This window comes from Pan paniscus, chromosome 7 (assembly GCF_029289425.2).
Source record: "Pan paniscus chromosome 7, NHGRI_mPanPan1-v2.0_pri, whole genome shotgun sequence".
Classification (NCBI taxonomy): domain Eukaryota; kingdom Metazoa; phylum Chordata; class Mammalia; order Primates; family Hominidae; genus Pan; species Pan paniscus.
Genome location: NC_073256.2, coordinates 15,840,092 through 15,861,536, shown reverse-complemented (window position 1 = coordinate 15,861,536; position 21,445 = coordinate 15,840,092). Strand labels below are relative to the sequence as shown.

Sequence of the window (21,445 nt, the reverse complement as noted above, 5' to 3'; positions counted from 1 at the left end):
AGTGAGAACACGTGAACACAGGAAGGGGAACATCACACTCTGGGGACTGTTGTGGGGTGGGGGGAGAGGGGAGGGATAGCATTAGGAGATATACCTATTGTAAATTATGAGTTAATGGGTGCAGCACACCAGCATGGCACATGTATACATATGTAACTAACCTGCACATTGTGCACATGTACCCTAAAACTTAAAGTATAATAAAAAAAAGAATACATCCATAGATTCACCAAAAATATGCAGAAGATGTTTACAGCAGCATTATTGGTAAGAGTTTCAAACTAGAAAAGAGGAGGAGAGAAGTGGAAGGAGGAGAGGGGTCTGTTGACGTTGCAATGGATGGATGAAGCACGCACACCCACAGGATGGGAGACCACAGTGGAGTCATGTACAGAGGACACCACACACCAGCTCAGCCAGGTCTCCCAGGCCCCATGCTGGGCGAGTGGAACCGCAGCCAACAAGCCCATGCTCCAGGGTCCACCACACCAGACACAATTCATAACTCATGGGAGGGGATTAAAAACAGCGGCTTCCTGGAGGGATGGTGGGTGGGTGGGAGCTGTGTTTTTGGACAGTGGCTGGAGGGAAGCTGTGTTTCTGGATGGTGGCTGGGAGGAAAGTTGTGTTTCTGGTTGCTTTGTCTGTCTCCATCCTCCTGGCCACCTCCAGAAGCTACAGGAAATAAATGTTCTTTTCATCCTGGTCCCTTGGCCACCTACTAATACAGAGAAGTTGCATCTAGGTGAATATTAACTTTTGCTTTTGCTTTTCCTTCCTTTGCACTGTGAATACAGGCCATTTGTGGTTTTACCGTGGATACAGGCTGTCTGCGGCCTGACTGTGCATACAGCCCATCTGTGGTTTTACTGTGGATACAGGCCATCTGCGGTCTGACTGTGAATACAGGCCATCTGTGGTTTTACTGTCGATACAGGCCATCTGCAGTCTGACTGTGAATACAGGCTATCTATGGTCTGACTGTGGATACAGGCCATCTGCGGTTTGACTGTTCATACAGGCCGTCTGCAGTTTGGTTGTGCATACAGGCCATCTGCAGTTTGACTGTTTATACAGGCCGTCTGCAGTTTCACTGTGGGTACAGGCCATCTGTGGTTTGACTGTGCGCTGTTTGTTTCCTGGATGGACCCTAGAGCATGGGCTACTTCAGCCAAAAGTAAAACTGCAGACAGGGCCTGTATTCACAGCACACAGGAAGGAAAAGCAGAAACAGAGATTAATATTTACCTAGACGCAACTTCTCTGTATTTGTGGGTGGCAAAGGGACCAGGATGGAAAGAGCGTTTATTTCCTGTAGCTTCTGGTGGTGGCCGAAAGGATGGAGACAGACAAAGCAAGAATCTTTTGTTTGCAATGTCCAGTCAAAGCAGGACGCAGACTGGCAAGAAGCATTCGGAAGCCTCAAAGAAACAAGAAAGCTCACTGTCATCATTGTCTTTACCATCTTCACAGCTTCTAGATTTCTTACAGCATTCTTTCTAAAGCACAATTCCACTAAACTTTACGACGTGGCCTCCCTGGCCCATAAACAGTAGTTTTACCTCCTGATTTGTTTTTCTCTTTAATCATCCACCCGAATGCTCCGCCGCCTTCGCCATCTGTGTCCAGATAGTGTGAGTTTATATTCATTATCTTCCTAAGTGCCTTTCCAGCACAGGGCAGTGAAAACGCACCCGCTGGAAGCCATTCCCCTCCTTTCTTTTTGCCTCATCTTTATTCTTCCGTGACTCCCCTCATTAATTTACTCGATATCATTCCTCACATTCTGAGCACAGGGGAAAGGTATGCAATGGAGGGAACAAGCGGTGCTGTGGGGAAATAACAGGACTAAGATGCACTTTGTGGGGAATATGGTCTTAACTCCAGGTATTCCAAAATTCCACCTAGTTATCTTGCCTTCCCTTATCTGTTATGCCATTCAAATAACACACGTGCATCTAGTCCTCTGTTATGTAGCTAGCTGAGCTAGCAATGGAGACAGAAAGCTGCATCTGCACAGACCCTCAGTGAGGGGCACAGGTGCACGGGGTCAGGAGGGCCCAGCACTGCACAGACCCTCAGTGAGGGGCACAGGTGCACGGGGTCAGGAGGGCCCAGCACTGCACAGGCTCTCAGTAAGGGGCACGGGTGCACGGGGTCAGGAGGGCCCAGCACTGCACAGACCCTCAGCGAGGGGCACAGGTGCACGAGGTCAGGAGGGCCCAGCACTATACAGACCCTCAGTGAGGGGCACAGGTGCAGGTCAGGAGGGTCCAGCACTGCACAGAAGGGAAAGCAACAATGCCTGCACACAGAGGTGCTGGTGACTGTTGGGGAGGTTGGGTTTGAAAGAACAGAGAACAAGGTGGGGCACCCAGTGACTTAGGGTGGCCAGCGTGTAGCATCCGTGGGCCAAATAGTGGGGAGCGTGGGTGAGGGAAGGAGAGGCCCGTTCTGAAGCCTCTCAGATGCCGCCTGCAGAACTGCACTACCCTCCCAGGCAGCCTGGAGAGCCCGGGGCTGAGTCCTGAGCGCTGACCAGATGTAACTTGAAGCACCTCACGGAAATCCACCACACCCGCGGGTTCCTGTTCCAGTTCCTGAATCATAGTGCTATCACAACTCAGTAAATATCCCGTCTGTAGCTTTTTGGAAAGAAACTGTGGAACCAAAAACTGAAAGTTTGATAGAGATATTAAGGGGAGAGACTCAGAGTGGTGAAACAGTGAACTAAAAATTTGAATGCAGAGATTTTAGAGAAATTCTCCTTATTGCCCATTTCAGACAGATGCCCTGCTTAGGATGTCTACATTTCAGTGCGTCATTCACGTCAGTTTATGGAACTTTCTGTCCTTTCCAGCACATTGTATGCGTTTTCATTTTACCCTTGTCATATAGTAACTTTATACAGAGAACAGCAGCAGAGACTGGGAGAGACTGTTTCCCCCAATTTATAAAGGAGAGAACCCTGGCTGGAGGGTGGCCACTGCGCTAACATCAAGCAGCTGGTGGCCCCGCTGTGGCCGGCAGTCCCACACCCTGAGGCCCCTGCAGAGGGGATGCTGTCCTGCGAGCTTCCTATAAATCCAACCACAGGAAAAACGGCCTCTATCCTGTGTAGCTCTCCCTGGGAAAGTCTCTATGAGAACATGACGAGCAATTCTGAAAGGAAGGGGATACGACCCCTCTTGGCTTTTCGGAAACCTGGGTGTGCCCTGCCCGCCTGCGGCTCCCCACGCCATGATCCCAGCATCTCCTCCTCCCGCCAGGTCTCTCCTGAAGGGCTGGCCTTCCTTGCTTTTCAATCCTCTGCCTAACCTCCCTCCCCTCACCCTCCCCATGCCTAGAACTGTCCTGACTCCAATAATGCAGGCATGACAATGACAGCCCCGTTCTGCCCTGGCAAAGCCATTCCAACGGCGAACGGAACAGCTGTTACCACTTCACCGAAGTCGCCGCACTTCCCAAAACCCTGTGACTCCAGGGCTTACAGAACAAGCAGGAATTGAGACCTGCCCTTTTCAGCTCTTCACGGCAGAAATGCCATGTTTTATCTTCTTATGGCACTTTTACAAAAGATGTTCTATACTAGACCCAAATAATTCACAAATATCTATCGAAGCCGTAAGGGAACACTGGCTTCCCTTCTAATCTCTGTGTGCGAACACTGCATCTAGCTTCTTTCTTGCAAATCTCTACGTTCAAGGGATATGCTAAGCCTATCAACTCATTTTCTGTTACATTTAAAATTATGAGGCATGTGATGCTCAGAACTCATGGCTTATGTGTCGTACTTTTTTTCTTCAGAAAAAAATTAACTGTATAACCCTTCATTCTGTTGGTGAACCAACTTATGATGCATAATTTTATTATACAATTAATACACACAAAAAACTGTATAGCAACCTCTCAGAACCTTAAAGATCTTCAAATCCTTAAATAAAATGCAAATTTACTTTCCAAAGATTTCTTAGGAAAAATGATTGTCTAAAATGGCAATTTCATAGCAAAAAAAAACCTTATATATGTAGGCAGAATATGGACACTTCTGAATCATCTAAAAAGCAGCAAAATACCTTGAGATGTATTTTTCCAAGTCATTCTTAAACAAAAAATAAGCTTACTTATTTGCAAATTTTTCCATATAGAATCTTTATAGCATGCTTAAAAATTATAATGAGTTCATTTCAGAAATTTTTGAAAATATTTTTCAAAATATAGAGAAACAAAGAAAGCATCTAAAATCTAAACATAAGCATCAAGCTTTTGTATAAATATCATTAGTATTCAGCCTTGAGTCACCTTTTTCAGTCATTTTTGTATGTTAAGCACTTTACTCATGTTATTAAATATTCTTCAAAACTATGATTTTTGTTGCCAAGTTTTGGGTACATAATTCATTTTCTCATTCCTCTATGTTAGAACTTGAAGGTTGTTTCCAAATTTTTGCTAATACTTACCCATGTGTTTGAGTATGTCCACAGGAAAAATATTCTAGAATTGGTGTAATCTCTTATAAAGGTTATGGCTGTCTGAGTTCCCATTAATAATATAGGAAAGATCCTATTTGACCACAACACCAACATTTTGGATTACATTTTTCTTTTTTTAATAATATAGGCTCTCTTCTAAACATCAGGTGTGTGGAATTCAAGAGTTCTGATTCATGTGCCCATGAATTTTTAAGCATAAAATAATGCTTGAAATGCTTTATCAAGCATAAAATAAATCAGGTCCAATTGGGTTTCTTTAGCTCAAATTCAATTGTGTTGGGGAATCCAGTTACAGAATTTAAAAATAAGTTAATTTAAAAAGTATTCAACTTTCAATGCTCAGTTGAAACGAACACCTTTCTCTAATCTCAGTGGAACACTCCCTGTCACTCCCACACCTGCTTTGGAAGTCATGACCCAGACCCCATGTAAAAGCCCCTCAGTCCCTCCCCAGGAGAAAGCTGCCTTTTCCAGGCAGCACAGCCTCCCCATCATTACTGTCCAGAGGACACAGCAGAGTCCTGAACTCAACAAAGACAGACCCAAGGAAACCAAACCACATTCCTGCCACACCTTCAATGAAGAAGACAGAGAACTTATCATTTTTATTTATTTCTGAGACAGAGTCTTGCCCTGTCACCCAGGCTGGAGTGCAGTGGCATAATCTCTGCTCACTGCAACCTCCACCCCCGGGTTCAAGCGATTTTTCTGCCAATTAGCCTGCCTTGGCCTCTGAGTAGCTGGGATTACAGGCATATGCCACCACGCCTAGCTAATTTTTGTATTTTTAGTAGAGACAGGGTTTCACCCTGTTGGCCAGGCTGGTCTCTGAACTCCTGACCTCAAGTGATCTGCCCACCTCAGCCTCCCAAAGTGCTGGGATTACAGGTATCAGTCACTGTGCCCGGCCAAGGCAGGGAATTTAAAAAGAACAAGGTGGCAAGAACTACAGGAGGACAACCTGGGAAGTCAGCTCCCAGCTCGGCTGAGTGAGGGAAGGGAGGGTCAGGGCCAGGGCCCCACGGGGCCTATCATAAGTCAGCTCCCAGCCCGGCTGAGTGAGGGAAGGGAGGGTCAGGGCCAGAGCCCCAGGAGGCCTCTCAGCAGGTGCGTGGGACCCAGGGGCCTCCGAGGGCACCAGGGCTGGTTCTGGGAGTTGCTGGGACAGACCACTGGTAGGGGAAAAAGCACCCTCAGGCATGAGGCATGGAGGAGACTGCAAAGAGGATGGAGCAGGTGTGTGTGCACTCTTCTGCCTTCCAGATGGAAGGGAGGCCAGAGGGAAGGCGTGGGACCATCCGGGGCCTCCCAAGGAGCAGAGGTGCTGTCACCCACCCGGCAATGCTTCATCCAGGAATGCCCTCGGCAGAGCGGGACGAGCGCTGAGGCCCGGAGTTTTGTGTCACCCTGGTCGCACCTCCCCGCTACGACATGGGCCTGGCCAAGTGCTGTATCTGCTCTGAATCTAGGTTTCCTTGTAATGGAAATGGGAGATGATTCTTCTTACTGGGCTGATGGCCACACTGTTATATGATGCTTACATAGCAAAAAAGCACCATTTAAAATTTGAAATGTTATGAAAATGTGCCATGTTCCTGCACAGTGGAGAGGGCACCAAGGCTGGCTCAGGCCCCAGAATATCCAAGTTCAAGCCTCGCTCTGCCAAATACCAGACGTGTGACCTCAGGGAAATCCCCTCACTTCCCCCCGATTTCCCTCACCTTAACTGCAGCCAGTAATAGAACCCTACACCACAGACCCCTTATGAGAATTTAAAAAGTTAATACACTTACGGTGCTGAGAGAGCCCCTGGGACCTGTTAGACCCCAAACCCCGTGCCAGGCACCATCCTCACTCCCTCTCCACGAAGGTCCTGAAATAACAGGGGCCTGTCGGGTGCCACAGTTCTAGATGGCCTTACTCTTCCCTTGATAAAGTGTCTCCCTGGGCTTCACATTAATTAGTGACCTGTGGGCTTCCTACTTGCCATGGACTGAACATTTGTGCCTCCGAGATTCACACAGTGAAATCTTAATCCCCAAGGTGATGGCTTTGGGAGGTGACTAGGTTGAGAGGGTGGGGCTCCTGCAAATGGGATTAGTGCCGAGGGAGGCCCCTTGCTCCACGTGAGGACACATGAGAGGGTGTTATCTGTGAGCCAGGACAACCATCCTCCATAGATTCCACACCTGCTGCACCTTGATCACGGACTTGCAGCCTGCAGAACTGTGAGAAGGAAATGTCTGCTGCCAAGGCTGCCCAGCCTATGGCATTGCATCCCAGCAGCCTCAGCTGAGACAGTGCTTACTGACCTGCTTTTGTAAGATAAGCACAGCTGTTGGCAGAGGACACAGGGGCAACGAGGGGCAGCCGTTGGTGGCTGGGAGCTCCCCCCACCCTGTGCACACCCCAGTCTCACAGGCAGCCCAGCAGGCCACCCATGCCCACGTCCCCCCAGCCAGGCCGCAGCAGCCGGCAGCAGGAGCTCAGGAAACAGTCATCACCCGAGGAAACACCTGAACAACCAGGACTTCCAGAGCAATTTCAAAAGTTCCTTCAACCAGAACAGTGCGTAACCAGCCAGGGGGCTGATGCAGGGTGAACGTTTCCCACCAGCCTCACAGGCCAGAACCAGTAAATAAACAGGAAGAGTTTCCCACCAGCTGCACAGGCCAGGACAAGTAAATAAACAGGAAGAGTCTCCCACCAGCTGCACAGGCCAGGACTAGTAAATAAACAGGAAGAGTTTCCCACCAGCCGCACAGGACAGGACTAGTAAATAAACAGGAAGAGTTTCCCACCAGCCACACAGGCCAGAACTAGTAAATAAACAGGAAGAGTTTCCCACTACCAGCCGCACAGGCCAGGACTAGTATATAAACAGGAAGAATTTCCCACCAGCCGCACAGGCCAGGACTAGTATATAAACAGGAAGAATTTCCCACCAGCCGCACAGGCCAGGGCAAGTAAATAAACAGGAAGTTTCCCACCAGCTGCACAGGTCAGGACAAGTAAATAAACAGGAAGAATTTCCCACCAGCCGCACAGGCCAGGACTAGCAAATAAACAGGAAGAGAAGGCACCGCTGCAGACTGAAACTTGGCTTCAAAAGATATTTTTGCAGACCTGAGAGGGAGGCCAGCAACATTCCACTTAAAGACGGAATTCGTCGCGAATGTCACTCGGCACTTTATTCGCACTTGAACTTCTCAGTGTCTTCTCGGGTTTCTAACGGGCTGCCTGTGTCCCTCTCTGCTTGCCAGCCCACCCCAGCCTGCTCTATTCAAAGCATTTTCAGGGCCCCCTGGACCTGAGGGCTGATGGCCATGAGTGAGGCCATGAGTGAGGCAGTTCAGAAAGCACAGGTTCAGCAGGGGAGAAGCCAGATCTATGGAGAAATCCCTCACAGTGGGGGAAGCATGCAGGGCAGGCAGGGCCTGCAGAGCTTCCAGCCCCCCGTGAGGTCTTCATCGGCATCCAGACAGGACACCCAGGCCTCCCCAAGTGGCTCCCAGGGGAAACCTAGGCTTCTACGATGCTTAGAGAACCAACAGGGGACTCAGGGAGCATTGAGGAAAGCCGCCCAGGAGCTGTGCTTTCCAAAGCTGAGCACCAGGGAGCTGGGAGACACCCCGTTTCCCCTCAAATCCATTCTCAGGCTTGCTCTGCTGGATTCATGGCATCAAGGGATTAAGAGCTGCCGTCCTGGTGTCAGCGGGGCAGTGTGGATGTGATAAGGTATGCCTTCGAAAATGTTCCATCGAGAGAGGGGGCCGGGCGCCGTGGCTCACGCCTGTAATCCTGCATGATGGGAGGCTGAGGCGGGTGTATTACTTGAGGCCAGGAGTTTGCGACCAGCATGGCGGCCCATGCCTGCAGTGCCAGCTACCCCAGGGGGTGAAGCATTAGAACTGCTTGAACCCCGGAGGCAGAGGTTGCAGTGAGCTGAGGTCATGCCACTGCACTCCAGCCTGGGCAAGAGAGAGACTCTGTCTTAAAAGAAAAAAAATAAAAAGAGAGAGCTGGGAACCAGGTTGTAACTGTTCATTTCCAAAAACACATTTTTTTAATGAAAAATATTTGATTAGGGAAGTTTATATAGTAGAAAGAGCAAAGCTGTAAGTTGCAGCCCATGTTCTTATTTCAGATAACAATCGTTATAGAAAGACAGTGACCTGGGCTGTGAATACTAGAAACGTTCAAACAGGGAGTTTTACTAATGCATTTTTTTCTGAGTCAAATATAACTTTAGGAATCACCCATCGTAGTCAATTAAACATTTTCGCTCCAATGCATAGAATAAGAAAATGGTGTGGGCTGGCTTCAGGTGATGGCTCAGACAGCGAGAGGCTCCATGCAGCAATGGGACAGTGTCCTGCAGCCTCACCGATAGCGGGACATCAGCTCGGGGTGGCTTCTGTGGTTTGGGGGGTGCTATGGACTGAATTACGCACACCCCAAATCCATATTTGGTGCACCAGTCCAATGGGACTATAGTTTGGAGATGGCCTAGGAAGAAATAATCCAGGTTAAATGAGGTTTTGAGTGAACCCTAATCCAATAGGACTGGTGTCTTTGTAACAAGGGGAACAGATGCCAGGGCTCTCCCCTACTCATGCACAGAGGGGAGGCCCAGGCACACAGGGAGGAGGCCACAAGGAGGAGGCCACGCTGCAAGCTGGGAAGAGAGGCCTCAGGAGAAACCAACCAGGCTATGGGCCCCTTGTCCTTGACTGCCAGCCTCCAGAACTGCAAGAACATAAGTTCCTGTTGTTTGAGCCATTCTGGGATCATGGCCTGAGCTAGCACAGTGGCTGGGCACCATCTTGAGAGGCAGGATTATAGTTTTTCAGACATACTACACACAAGCTGAAGCAGCACAAAGAGAATACCTCCAGCACTCAACAGGTGCTATCAAATGTCTTTGTTCTGAGCATTTACTCGTCACCATTTAAGATCACTACATTTAAAAATGGCCATTCTGGAGAGCAGCCAGGCCTGGTATTCTAGGTGCACCTGCACCACCAACATGCCCCGTGTGCTCCTGCTCCCTGGCCTCCATGTTTGCCAGCCTCAACAGCTGGCTTCGGGTGGTTCCTCACTCTCTTCAGGCATGAAGCTGGGGGAATCCACATTCAATTTGAAGAGCATAGAGAAAGACGTTTTTACTGAGCGTAGTCATGTGTTCAGAGTCATGGGTCTGCTGTGCACCAGGCACTAGATCTGAGTGCCCTACATTGTCTACACACCAGGCACTGTATTTGGTGCTAGCCACGTTGTCTGCCGTGGCCCTCACGAAGGAAGCTTTGATTATGCAGAGCCAGCCTGACGATGAGGAGGGCATCCACCCCGGCCTGTATGGGGAGCCAGAGAGCTGTCCAGATCTGCTGCTGCAGGGAAGCTGTGTTCCCACTCCCTTCTCTCCCACGAGCATCTGCTGTGGACAGGCTGTGGGGCATCTGAGTTACAAGCCCACTTCATGGCTGATGGGAGGGGAGTTTTTTTTAAGAGGTTTGAAGTCTATTCGCTGGTAAATGAGAGGGCTGGAAATTGAGGCCAGGCGTGAGGTCAACCCAACTCATGTGCGTAAGGGAGCAGAACCCAGGGGTCTTCAAAGGCAGGTGTCCCGCCCCTTGGGACAGTGCGATACCAGATTCCTCACTGCTTTTACCTGGCAGCTTCCCCTGGAAGCAAGAGGAAGGCAAGGGGAATCTCAAATCCCTTGCGTGAATTTTTCCTGAGCAGGTTGGGAAAAATATCTTAAGCACAGGAAGAGAATGAGCTTCTTGACTTGAATAAAGTTTGATTTTTGGAGGATCTGGCTCATTGATTCTATGCTCTGTGGCCAAGAGGCAAACTGTAAGGCAGTTTAAATCTCGTTTCTTCACGTCAAAAAATGATTGCTTGTGATTACACGACGGGCAACCTTCCCTGCGATGATTCCTGCCAATCCCCCGTGCTCAGCAGAGATCTATTGTTTTGTCATCATGAACATCTCCTTCGTGTTTTTCTACCAGAAATATCACCAGCTCATACTGTCCACAAAAGTGGCCATCGTCTGCGTCGGTAAGCTTAGGGATCCATGGAGAGGTTTGGCTTTTTTCAAACGAAGGCTTAGCGCCCAACGTGCAGTTCCTGGAAAGCACGCTTCCTGGCATGCCACAAGGCAGTGAGGAAGGGATCACCCTGAGAATGTCGTTCCCCTTAGGTGTGCCACGCTCCGTCTCCTGAAACACCGCATGCCCCTTTTCAGAGTCTAGCGCTTCTTAAGAAATGGACCAAAAAAAAAAAAAAAAAAACCCTTCTAGGATCCAAGGTGAGAAATTTCTAAGTAACTATCTCTGCATGGTTCCTAAAACCATTTCTGCCTCTCCACTGACACACCCTCAAAGGCTCTTTCCCCTAAGACGAGACGCACTCAGACAGCCGCCTAGGTCCTTAGCTTTGCTTTTGTTTTTATGAAACTGTGTCCTGAAGCTGCTTTTTAATTCTTGAAACTGGATTTGGGGACAAAGGTTTTCCTTAGGCAGCTTGGAAAATACTAACTGACATATATTTGTTAAAAAGCAAAAACAAAACAAAAAACCCCACAATGTTATATAGGGTAAGTGCCTATACTTGTAATTTTATGTAACCAATAGCAGCAAAAAAACTGTCAAATCCCAGAAAGCTTTACAGGTTAAGGTGTTAGAGTCCTTGGGGAGGGACACTTTTCAGTGACAAGAATGGAGGAAATAGAAAATAAAGAATAGAATCATCTTATCGGAGCCTCTTTAGCACTAAAAATCATATTCAAAGTTTAATCAATAGAGTTTGATATTGATTCTATTGATATCCCCACTCAAATCTCATCTTGTATGGTAATCCCCAAGTGTTTAGGGAGAGATCTGGCGGGAGGGGACTGGATCATGGAGGGGGGTCTCCCCCACACTGTTCCCATGATAGTGAGTTCTCAGGAGATCTGGTTTATATTATAAATGGTGTTTTCTTCTGTGCTCTCACATGCTCTCCCTCGCCTGCCGCCACGTAATATGTGCCTGCTTCTCCTTCCACCATGAATAAGTTTCCTGAGGCCTCCCCACCCCTGCTGAACTGTGAGTCAGTTAAACCTCTTTCCTTTATAAATTACTCAGTCTCAGGCAGTTCTTTATAGCAGTGTGAAAACGAACTTATACAACTTTATTCAAATTGAAATCATGTTTTAGATTACATTGCTTACATTATTAATATGATTAATGTATGTTCTATCATTAATTAATTTAATGCAAATTCCTGGCTATTACTAAAAACTCAAAAAATAACACATGCTGACAAGGTGGCAGAAAAAAAGGAATTGCTTATACACTGTTGGTGGGAGTGTAAATTATTCAACCATTGTGGAAGACAGAGTGGTGATGCCTCAAAGATCTAAAAACAGAACTACCATTGCACCAAGCAATCCCATGACTGGGTATAAACCCAAAGGAATATACATCGTTCTACCACTAAGACACATGCACGTTCATTGCAGCACTATTCACAAGAGCAAAAACATGGAATCAACCTAAATGCCATCAAAGGTAGACTGGATAAAGAAAATGTGGTACATGTAAACCATGGAATACTATGCAGCCATAAAAAGAACAAGATCATGTCCTTGGCAGGAACACAGATGGAACTGGAGGCCATTATCCTCAGTGAACTAATGGAGAGAAAACAAATGCCACATGTTCTGTCTTATAAGTGGGAGCTAAATGATGAGAACTCATGGACGCATAAAGGGGACCAACATCCACAGGGGCCTGTGGGAGGTGGAGGGGGGAGGAGGGGGAGGAGTAGGAAAAGTAACTAATGGGTACTGGGCTTAATATCTGGATAAGGAAACAATTTGTATCACAAACCCCCATGACACACATTTACCTATGTAACAAACCTGCACTTGTACCACTGAACTTAAAAAAAAAAGGGTTAATCAATTCCCAATACGGATGTTATGATTGTATTAAAAAACTGTGTGATGTTCATTACAAATTAAATACTACTGTGTTATTTGAAATCCAAAAATCAAAGTCTGGTTTCAGATTACCCTTAATTCTATTGCTTACATTCATATGATCAATATTAATATGAATTCCTCACATTTGTGATGCTGGCTAAACTAGAATTTATGCTGTAATAAAATGTGAATAATATTTATTATGACTTGGTGAGCAAAGTATTTGTGTCCAGGCCCTTCTTAATTCCAAACCAGCTTTATAATTTGGGCAAAATAGTCACAGTTCCAGAAATCTATTTCTGATAAAGCTGGACTTAATTGTTTTCCAGAAGACATATCTATTAGTTATCATTCTAAGTCCCTTCTAAAAGCAAAAAATATATATTTTTTATTCATATATATTTCTCATAACGACTCCTATTAATGATCAATATAATTTTATGATAACTTCCTGGTTTTACAGAAAGATGAATTTATTTTTGATGATTTTCTAATCATAATCTTCTGCAGAGAGGTTGAAATGAAGCGGAAACCCCCCACTTTCAGGAGCCTGCAAACCCCCAGGCATGGAAGTAAAGGAAAATTCCAAAGTTCTTTTCAGAAAAACGCCAGGTATCCTGCTGGCCCCAGGGCTGCTTAAGTAGCTTGTTAAGAAGGTTAATCACCTAAAACAATAGCCAAGGAAGCTAGCGCTCCAGAGATGTTTGCTTTCTTCTGGAAACTAAAGTAACGCCTGGACACTGCCCTTGAACTGTCCTTCACAGGCTCTGACCCCAACTAAGGACCCCACCACACACAGACCCCAGATTAGGGGGAAGTGAAGACACAACTTCAAGGATTGCCCTTTGCTCTAAATTTCTCCCTGAGGGCCTTGGAGAAAGTCAGTCTTTCTAGCGAGTTAACATTTTTCTGTTGACCCCCAAATTTTTAAACAAAGCTTCTCTTCTTCAACCAATTGCAAATGAGAAGATCTCTGAATCCATCTATGATCCCTGAGCCCCAGCGACTGGGCGTCCTGCCCTTCTAAGCTTAAACCAACGTGTGGCCTCCATGGGTTGATTTATGATGTTGCCTGTAGCTTCTGCACCCCTACCTTTAAAAATTCTTGCTATAGCCATCAGGGAGGCCAGGATTAGAGCGGCAGCTGCCTGGTCTCCTTGCCCAGTGCTCTCCAGTAAACGCCTTCTTTACATCACTGCCAAAACTTCGGTGTGAGCATCTGGCTTTACTGTGTTGGGCGAGTGCATGCCAGCTCAGTTCTATATCAAGGTGTACACATATATGTTACAGTAAGTAAATGTTGCCAAGAAAAACTACCAGTGAGTTTTGTATTCACTGCTGCAGATTAGTCTTTTAATTATTTAGTTGATTCTTAACCTTGCACTCCTCTTTTAACCACCCAGGAAAGACAAGTAGCTTAACTGTAATATTACAGAAATTTGTACCTACCAGCTGGTTTTGCTAGTCCCTCACTAACCCATCTCCAGGCAATGCTTCAGGTAGTCTAGTTTTTATCTCAGGCTTTAACATAAACTGATTAACAGAAGAGATTTTGCAATAAAAATCACCAAAAACAAAATGAAGACTCTCTACAGGATTTAAAAGTCATCAAAAACATGGCTTTCTATTTCTACAAATTTACGTCTTTTAAATACGACAGTAGATTTTTACTCTAAATAAGGTTGGCTTGTTGATTTTGCAATTAACACATATAATGAAAAACTGTCATTCATTAAGAGATCACAGCACTAACCTTTGTGCATTATCTGGGAACACACACACCATCTTATTCTAGTCTGTGCTGACAGTTAAATGCAACCTGTAATCTTTCACAGCTGGTCAAGCTTAAGACACCATCGATCCTCTCTAATTCATAACAGTCACACTTATGAAGATACAAACATTCTAATTAAGGTATCTGTCAATCAAATCCAGTAGAATGGAAGAATGACTCAGCATTGAAAAACGGGACCATTTCCAAGGGAGGAAAAAATAACTCAGATGTCCCCAAAAAGCATAGAATTCAAAAGATATTCTGGATAAAACCCCTTCACAAGCTAGAAATACAGGAAATGTCTGTAACACAGCATATCTTACCAGAACCCCAAAGCAAACATCTCACCTAATGTGGAACAGCACCCGCGTCCAGCAAACATCTCACCTAATGTGGAACAGCACCTGCGTCTGGCAAACATCTCACCTAATGTGGAACAGCACCCATGTTCATTCTCATGAAAGTCACTGTATGGAGCAGGTGTTCGTGTCCCCCTAAATTCACACGGTGAAGCCCTAATCTCCAGTGGGACGGTAAGAGGAGGGTGTGGCCTTTGGGAAGTGATTCGGGTGGGATGAGGTTATGTGGGTGGTGGAGAACCCAAGGTGGGATGAGCCCCTTATAATACATGAAGAGCCCAGAGCTCCCTCTCTCCCCTACATGAGCACAGAGTGAGAAGGCGCCTCCCGCAAGCCAGGGAGAAGGTTCCCACCAGGAACCCCACCTGCCGGCACGTGGATCTGGAGCTCGCGGCCTCCAGAACTGTGATACATGAAGGTGCTGTTTTCAGCCGCCCATCTATGGCAATGTGTTACAGCAGCCTGGGTGACTAAGCCAGTCACTCGTTTTTCCTGAAAGCAGGCACATGCCCGGCACCCCTGACTCTGAGTGGCTACTAATGGGGCCCCTGAAACCTGGGAAAAGCAGCTGAAAGATCCAGCGAACTGTGTGAAGGTAGAATTACTGCTTTTCTTCTGTTATAAAATGAGTGCATTTTATATTTCCCAAAACATTAAAAAACAAACATGTTTTTTCTCAAAATTAAGGAAAATAATGCGCATCCTTCTAAAGAAAACTGAGTGGCATGAGGAAATGTGTACGGAGTAAGCTGTGCTCTGGGCAACAGTAGGACACAGCCAGGACCGGCCCCTCAGAGCCACCCTTCCCCTCATCAGGGAGGCCCGTCTCTGGTCTCTCAGCCCAGCCGGTGCCGAGCTAGGGGGCATGCTGTGAAGAGAGGCCACCCTTCCCCTCATCAGGGAGGCCTGTCTCTGGTCTCTCAGCCTGGCTGTTGCAGAGCTGGGGGGCGTGCTGTGCAGAGATGCCATCTTCCCCTAATCAGGGAGGCCCATCTCCGGTCTCTCAGCCCAGCCGCTGCAGAGCTGGGGGCGTGCTGTGCCACACTTCCATTTTCCCGCAAAGATGACTGCACCAAACATCAGGCCTCTGGTGCGGTCTGTCTTGGGACGCCCTGCCTGGGAGGAAGAGGCTGGTTGCTGGTTGCTATGGTTACGAAGATGCTGCTGTGCAGCCTCTGGTCCGTGCCACGCTTTACAGCCTCCTGGTAAACACCCAGGGGGGTGTCTCCTTGTCGCCAGGGACCAGTTACAGTTGTGGTTCAGAAAACGCGGCGTCTGCTTTTATCTAATGGGTGCATGAGTCACCTAATTGAGCCTCCATCCCTTTTTAGACACAAATTCCTGGCTTATCTCAAGCCTACGGCGGTTCAGGCTGACAGGTCCCTTCTGCTCCTGGTTTATCTTGTTGATATTGTTTTACTTTGAATGTCAATTGTCGTATCTGTGAGTTGCTTTTTATTACTTTTTTGAATAATAAATGAGAAAAAATAAATACACCCATACAATCACATCTATACCAAAAAACAGAACATTAAACTTCCCATCAATCCAAACATCTCCTTCTCCAAATAACAACTTTCAAATCTAAAGAGGCCAGAGTGCGTTTGTCAATAACGCACCTCACTTCTGGCAGATTAACTGAAGGTCCCTCTGCGTCGGACACCACTCTTTGCATCATCTCATATAACTCGTGTGAAGTGTCTGACACGATCCCTTAACCCATGTGAAGTGCCCGACATGATCCCTTAACTTGTGTGAAGTGCCCAACGTGAGCTACACGCGCAGGATCCCTTGACCATGATTAGAATTAGAACTGCCTGTCCTTACTCACTTTACAAATGTGGACCTGGGGTTACAAGGCTGAATGGACGCTGAATTCACAGTCAGAGTTCCCAGCCATGCATCCAGGCTTTACAAATGTGGTCCTGGGGGTCCAAGGCCCACGGTTGCTGACTGCAGAGTCAGCGCTCCCAGACATGAATCCAGGCTGCTCCTCAGTGGGCCTCTGCCACAAGGACTGATTCTTTCCTATCGTAAAACGTAGGATTCAGGTTAGCATGTGAAAAGGTGCAACGTGGGAGAATGGAACGTGCCAGCACCAACTTGAACTGTATCCACAGTTACAAGAAAACTAAGCAAAAATGAAACCAAGACAGCAGGAGTCACCTACGGGGCAACACTGGCAAACTCTCAGGCTTCCCGCAAGGCTCGTGGGAGCAGGTGCCCCTCTCGAAATAATATCAACGTCTCCCCCCAGCATTTTACGAAACTTCATTAGGATTATAGCTGCAAATGTGAGTGATAAGACTTGCTTCAATTCCAGAAGAGTATAAAATCACTTTCAATTTTTAATCAGTTTTTACCTCAAGTAAATTTTTTTTTTTTTTTGAGATGGAGTCTCACTCTGTCTCCCAGCTGGAGTGCAGTGGCGCAATCTCAGCTGGCTACAACTTCTGCCTCCCGGGTCCAAACAATTCCCCTGCCTCAGCCTCCCGAGCAGCTGGGACTACAGGCACGTGCCACCTTGCCTGGCTAATTTTTTATATTTAGTAGAGACGGGTTTTCACCATGTTGGCCAGGATGGTCTCAAACTCCTGACCTCGTGATCCACCCACCTTGGCCTCCCACAGTGCTGGGATTACAGGCGTGAGCCACGGCACCTGGCCCTAAGTAAGATTTAAAATGTGATTCCAATGTCCATGTCTGTACACAAAAGCGACAGAGGACCACGAAGTGGAATTGTGAGTTTGTTTTGATTTCTTGTTACTGAAAACACATGACTATGAGTGGGCAAAGAATTGTAAGTTCCTGTGGGGAGCGACAGCTTGCCAGTGTCCTGAGACACACACACCGGCCACCCTGCCTCATGGAGCTTCTGATGCTTCCATCCAGGTTAACTCATGCTGTACCTTCAGGGCTTATTTCCATCAGCCAAACACTAGTAAAGAACAGACTTCCAACACTTTACAATGAGATTTTAATCTCTTAACAGAGACTGATTTGCATGTTGGATATTTTAGGACCCTCATAAAAAGTCACTAAGTTCTATGCTTCAATATTTCTGACACACGCTCGTAAGTATATAAAATACCAAGTAGCTAAATCAATCTCATGTCTCTTAACACCAGGGATAGGTTCTGGGAAACGTGTTGTTGGCCAATCTGGTCACGGTGGGAACATCAGAATGTGTTATACAAACCCGGCGATTGAGCCTGCCGCACACCCAGGCTGTGTGGTGCAGCTTGTTGCTTCTGGGCTACACACCCACACAGCATGTGACCGCGCTGAGTCCTGCAGGCAGCTGGAACACAGTGGCGAGGGTCTGTGCATCTAGGCCCAGCTAAACATAGAAAAACTGCAGTAAGGACTCGGCTGTATAATTCCATGGGACCACTGTTCCCTGCAGGCCCTCACCGAACACACCACGGGGAGCAGGTCCTCACGGAACACAACACCGGGAGCAGGTCCTCACCGAACACACCACCGGGAACAGGCCCTCACCGAACACAACACCGGGAGCAGGTCCTCACGGAACACAACACCGGGAGCAGGTCCTCACGGAACACAACACCGGGAGCAGGTCCTCACGGAACACAACACCGGGAGCAGGTCCTCACCGACCACAACACCGGGAGCAGGTCCTCACGGAACACAACACCGGGAGCAGGTCCTCACGGAACACAACACCGGGAGCAGGTCCTCACGGAACACAACACCGGGAGCAGGTCCTCACGGAACACAACACCGGGAGCAGGCCCTCACGGAACACAACACCGGGAGCAGGTCCTCACCGACCACAACACCGGGAGCAGGTCCTCACGGAACACAACACCGGGAGCAGGTCCTCACGGAACACAACACCGGGAGCAGGTCCTCACGGAACACAACACCGGGAGCAGGTCCTCACGGAACACAACACCGGGAGCAGGTCCTCACCGACCACAACACCGGGAGCAGGTCCTCACGGAACACAACACCGGGAGCAGGTCCTCACGGAACACAACACCGGGAGCAGGTCCTCACGGAACACAACACCGGGAGCAGGTCCTCACGGAACACAACACCGGGAGCAGGCCCTCACGGAACACAACACCGGGAGCAGGTCCTCACCGACCACAACACCGGGAGCAGGTCCTCACGGAACACAACACCGGGAGCAGGTCCTCACGGAACACAACACCGGGAGCAGGTCCTCACGGAACACAACACCGGGAGCAGGTCCTCACGGAACACAATACCGGGAGCAGGTCCTCACGGAACACAACACGGGGAGCAGGTCCTCACGGAACACAACACCGGGAGCAGGTCCTCACGGAACACAACACGGGGAGCAGGTCCTCACGGAACACAACACCGGGAGCAGGTCCTCACGGAACACAACACCGGGAGCAGGTCCTCACGGAACACAACACGGGGAGCAGGTCCTCACCGAACACAACACCGGGAGCAGGTCCTCACCGAACACAACACCGGGATATGGTGCACAACCGTATTGAAATGTGGGGCTGCTCTTTTCTAAAAAGGCAAACATGTAAACCTAAAGAGCCTGGTTTACTTTGTTTTACATTTAAATTGGGAAAATGAGAATCTATTTTAGAACATTTTGCGTGGCTTAATCATTATTTGAAAGATCCGGAATAGGAAAGTGCATCTTTAGACTCTTAGTTCAGACTCTTTATACCAAGCCTCGAATGACTAATCCACTTAAACGTTATGAGGCCACATCAAAACAACCTCCAGCCTTTCTACTTCACACCCAGTTACAACAGAAGGGGCGTAGTTAACCGTCCTCCTCTGGGCCTTAGTGTTTTGTTGAAAGCTGCAGTTTCCAAGGTTTTCTGTTAATGCCGGAACAATCTCATCTCTCCCCTCCAGGGTTCTGCACAGGGACAGGGAAAGGAGGGGCCTGGGGCTGCCCTCAGGCTGTCCCCTCCTCTCAGTGCTTGGCCTCAGGGATGAGGCCACTTCAGCCATGTCCATCGGATGCAGGAGGGTCAGCCAAGTGGTCTGAATGCCACTGCCCCAAATGATGAGCCTGGGAGCCACAGCACCCTCCGGGGAAAAGCAACGCAAGGCTCTAACGTGGCCACGAAGGGGCCTCCACACATGAAGGGGCCTCCACACATGAAGGGACCTCCACACGTGAATGGGCCTCCATATGCAGGGCCACCAGACCTGGGGCCCATGGCTCTGAGCCTGCCCATTCCCTCACCCCTCACGGTGGCTGTAGCACTCAGGAAGAGAATGGGGGTTCACCCGACCTGGAGTCACCCCAATGAGCCCGGCTACAAAAATCTTCAACTCCTCAAAGTGTGGCCACAGCAACCCTGCAAGAGGCGGCTCCAGGAACACAAGCAGAAGGACGGTTTAAGAGCTGGGCTGGGACAGGGTGGGGGTCCCTCGTGAGCTCCAGGAACACAAGCAGAAGGACGGTTTAAGAGCTGGGCTGGGACAGGGTGGGGGTCCCTCGTGAGCTCCAGGAACACAAGCAGAAGGACCGTTTAAGAGCTGGGCTGGGGACAGGGTGGGGGTCCCTCGTGAGCTCCAGGAACACAAGCAGAAGGACCGTTTAAGAGCTGGGCTGGGGACAGGGTGGGGGTCCCTCGTGAGCTCCAGGAACACAAGCAGAAGGACCGTTTAAGAGCTGGGCTGGGACAGGGTGGGGGTCCCTCGTGAGCTCCAGGAACACAAGCAGAAGGACTGTTTAAGAGCTGGGCTGGGACAGGGTGGGGGTCCCTCGTGAGCACCAGGAACACAAGCAGAAGGACCGTTTAAGAGCTGGGCTGGGACAGGGTGGGGGTCCCTCGTGAGCTCCAGGAACACAAGCAGAAGGACCGTTTAAGAGCTGGGCTGGGACAGGGTGGGGGTCCCTCGTGAGCTCCAGGAACACAAGCAGAAGGACCGTTTAAGAGCTGGGCTGGGACAGGGTGGGGGTCCCTCGTGAGCTCCAGGAACACAAGCAGAAGGACCGTTTAAGAGCTGGGCTGGGACAGGGTGGGGGTCCCTCGTGAGCTCCAGGAACACAAGCAGAAGGACCGTTTAAGAGCTGGGCTGGGACAGGGTGGGGGTCCCTCGTGAGCTCCAGGAACACAAGCAGAAGGACCGTTTAAGAGCTGGGCTGGGACAGGGTGGGGGTCCCTCATGAGCACCAGGAACACAAGCAGAAGGACCGTTTAAGAGCTGGGCTGGGACAGGGTGGGTGTCCCTCATGAGCACCAGGAACACAAGCAGAAGGACAGTTTAAGAGCTGGGCTGGGACAGGGTGGGGGTCCCTCATGAGCTCCAGGAACACAAGCAGAAGGACCGTTTAAGAGCTGGGCTGGGGACAGGGTGGGCGTCCCTCATAAGGCCGGCACACGCGGGGGCCTCAGGAGGAGCTGGCTGGAGGGCAGTCCCGTTTCCCTAGGGACCCTCCAGTGAGCCCCCTCATCTGCACCACAATGGGGCCGTGCCTTCCAGAGCCCGTGGGAGTCTCCAGACCCACGTCTGGTCTCCTGGACCCCTTGAGAGTCTCTGCACATCTTTCCTTCCAGAGACAACAAATGTTCTTTCCAAAAGACATTCTGACTAACATGACCCTGAGACTCTTACTCAAAGCCCTCAGCAGCAGAGCATCGCCCACAGCGGGAGTCTAAGCCTCTGACCACCCCGAGACCCTACTGAAAGCCCTCAGCAGCACAGCACCGCCCACAGCGTGAGTCTAAGCCTCTGATCACCCTGAGACCCTCACCGAAAGCCCTCAGCAGCACAGCACTGCCCACAGCAGGAGTCTAAGCCTCTGATCCCACCACCAGGACCTCCCAGCCTGATCTCTGCCTGCCTCCTGTCCACGCACAGCACGACG

The 21,445-nt window shown here is 48.9% G+C and overlaps 2 protein-coding genes across 10 annotated transcripts in view; one reads left to right on the top strand and one right to left on the bottom strand.

Annotated features, from left to right (window-relative positions):
• Window positions 1–21,445, bottom strand: part of DLGAP2 (DLG associated protein 2) — a 1,001,683-nt gene that overhangs the window by 560,648 nt on the left and 419,590 nt on the right. The window lies entirely within an intron of this gene.
• Window positions 15,416–20,818, top strand: LOC134730857 (mucin-5B-like). Its single transcript, XM_063606538.1, has 2 exons — window positions 15,416–18,529; window positions 18,878–20,818. The coding sequence occupies exons 1-2, from the start codon at window positions 17,986–17,988 to the stop codon at window positions 19,183–19,185; spliced, it is 852 nt and encodes a 283-aa protein (XP_063462608.1). The 5' UTR covers window positions 15,416–17,985; the 3' UTR covers window positions 19,186–20,818.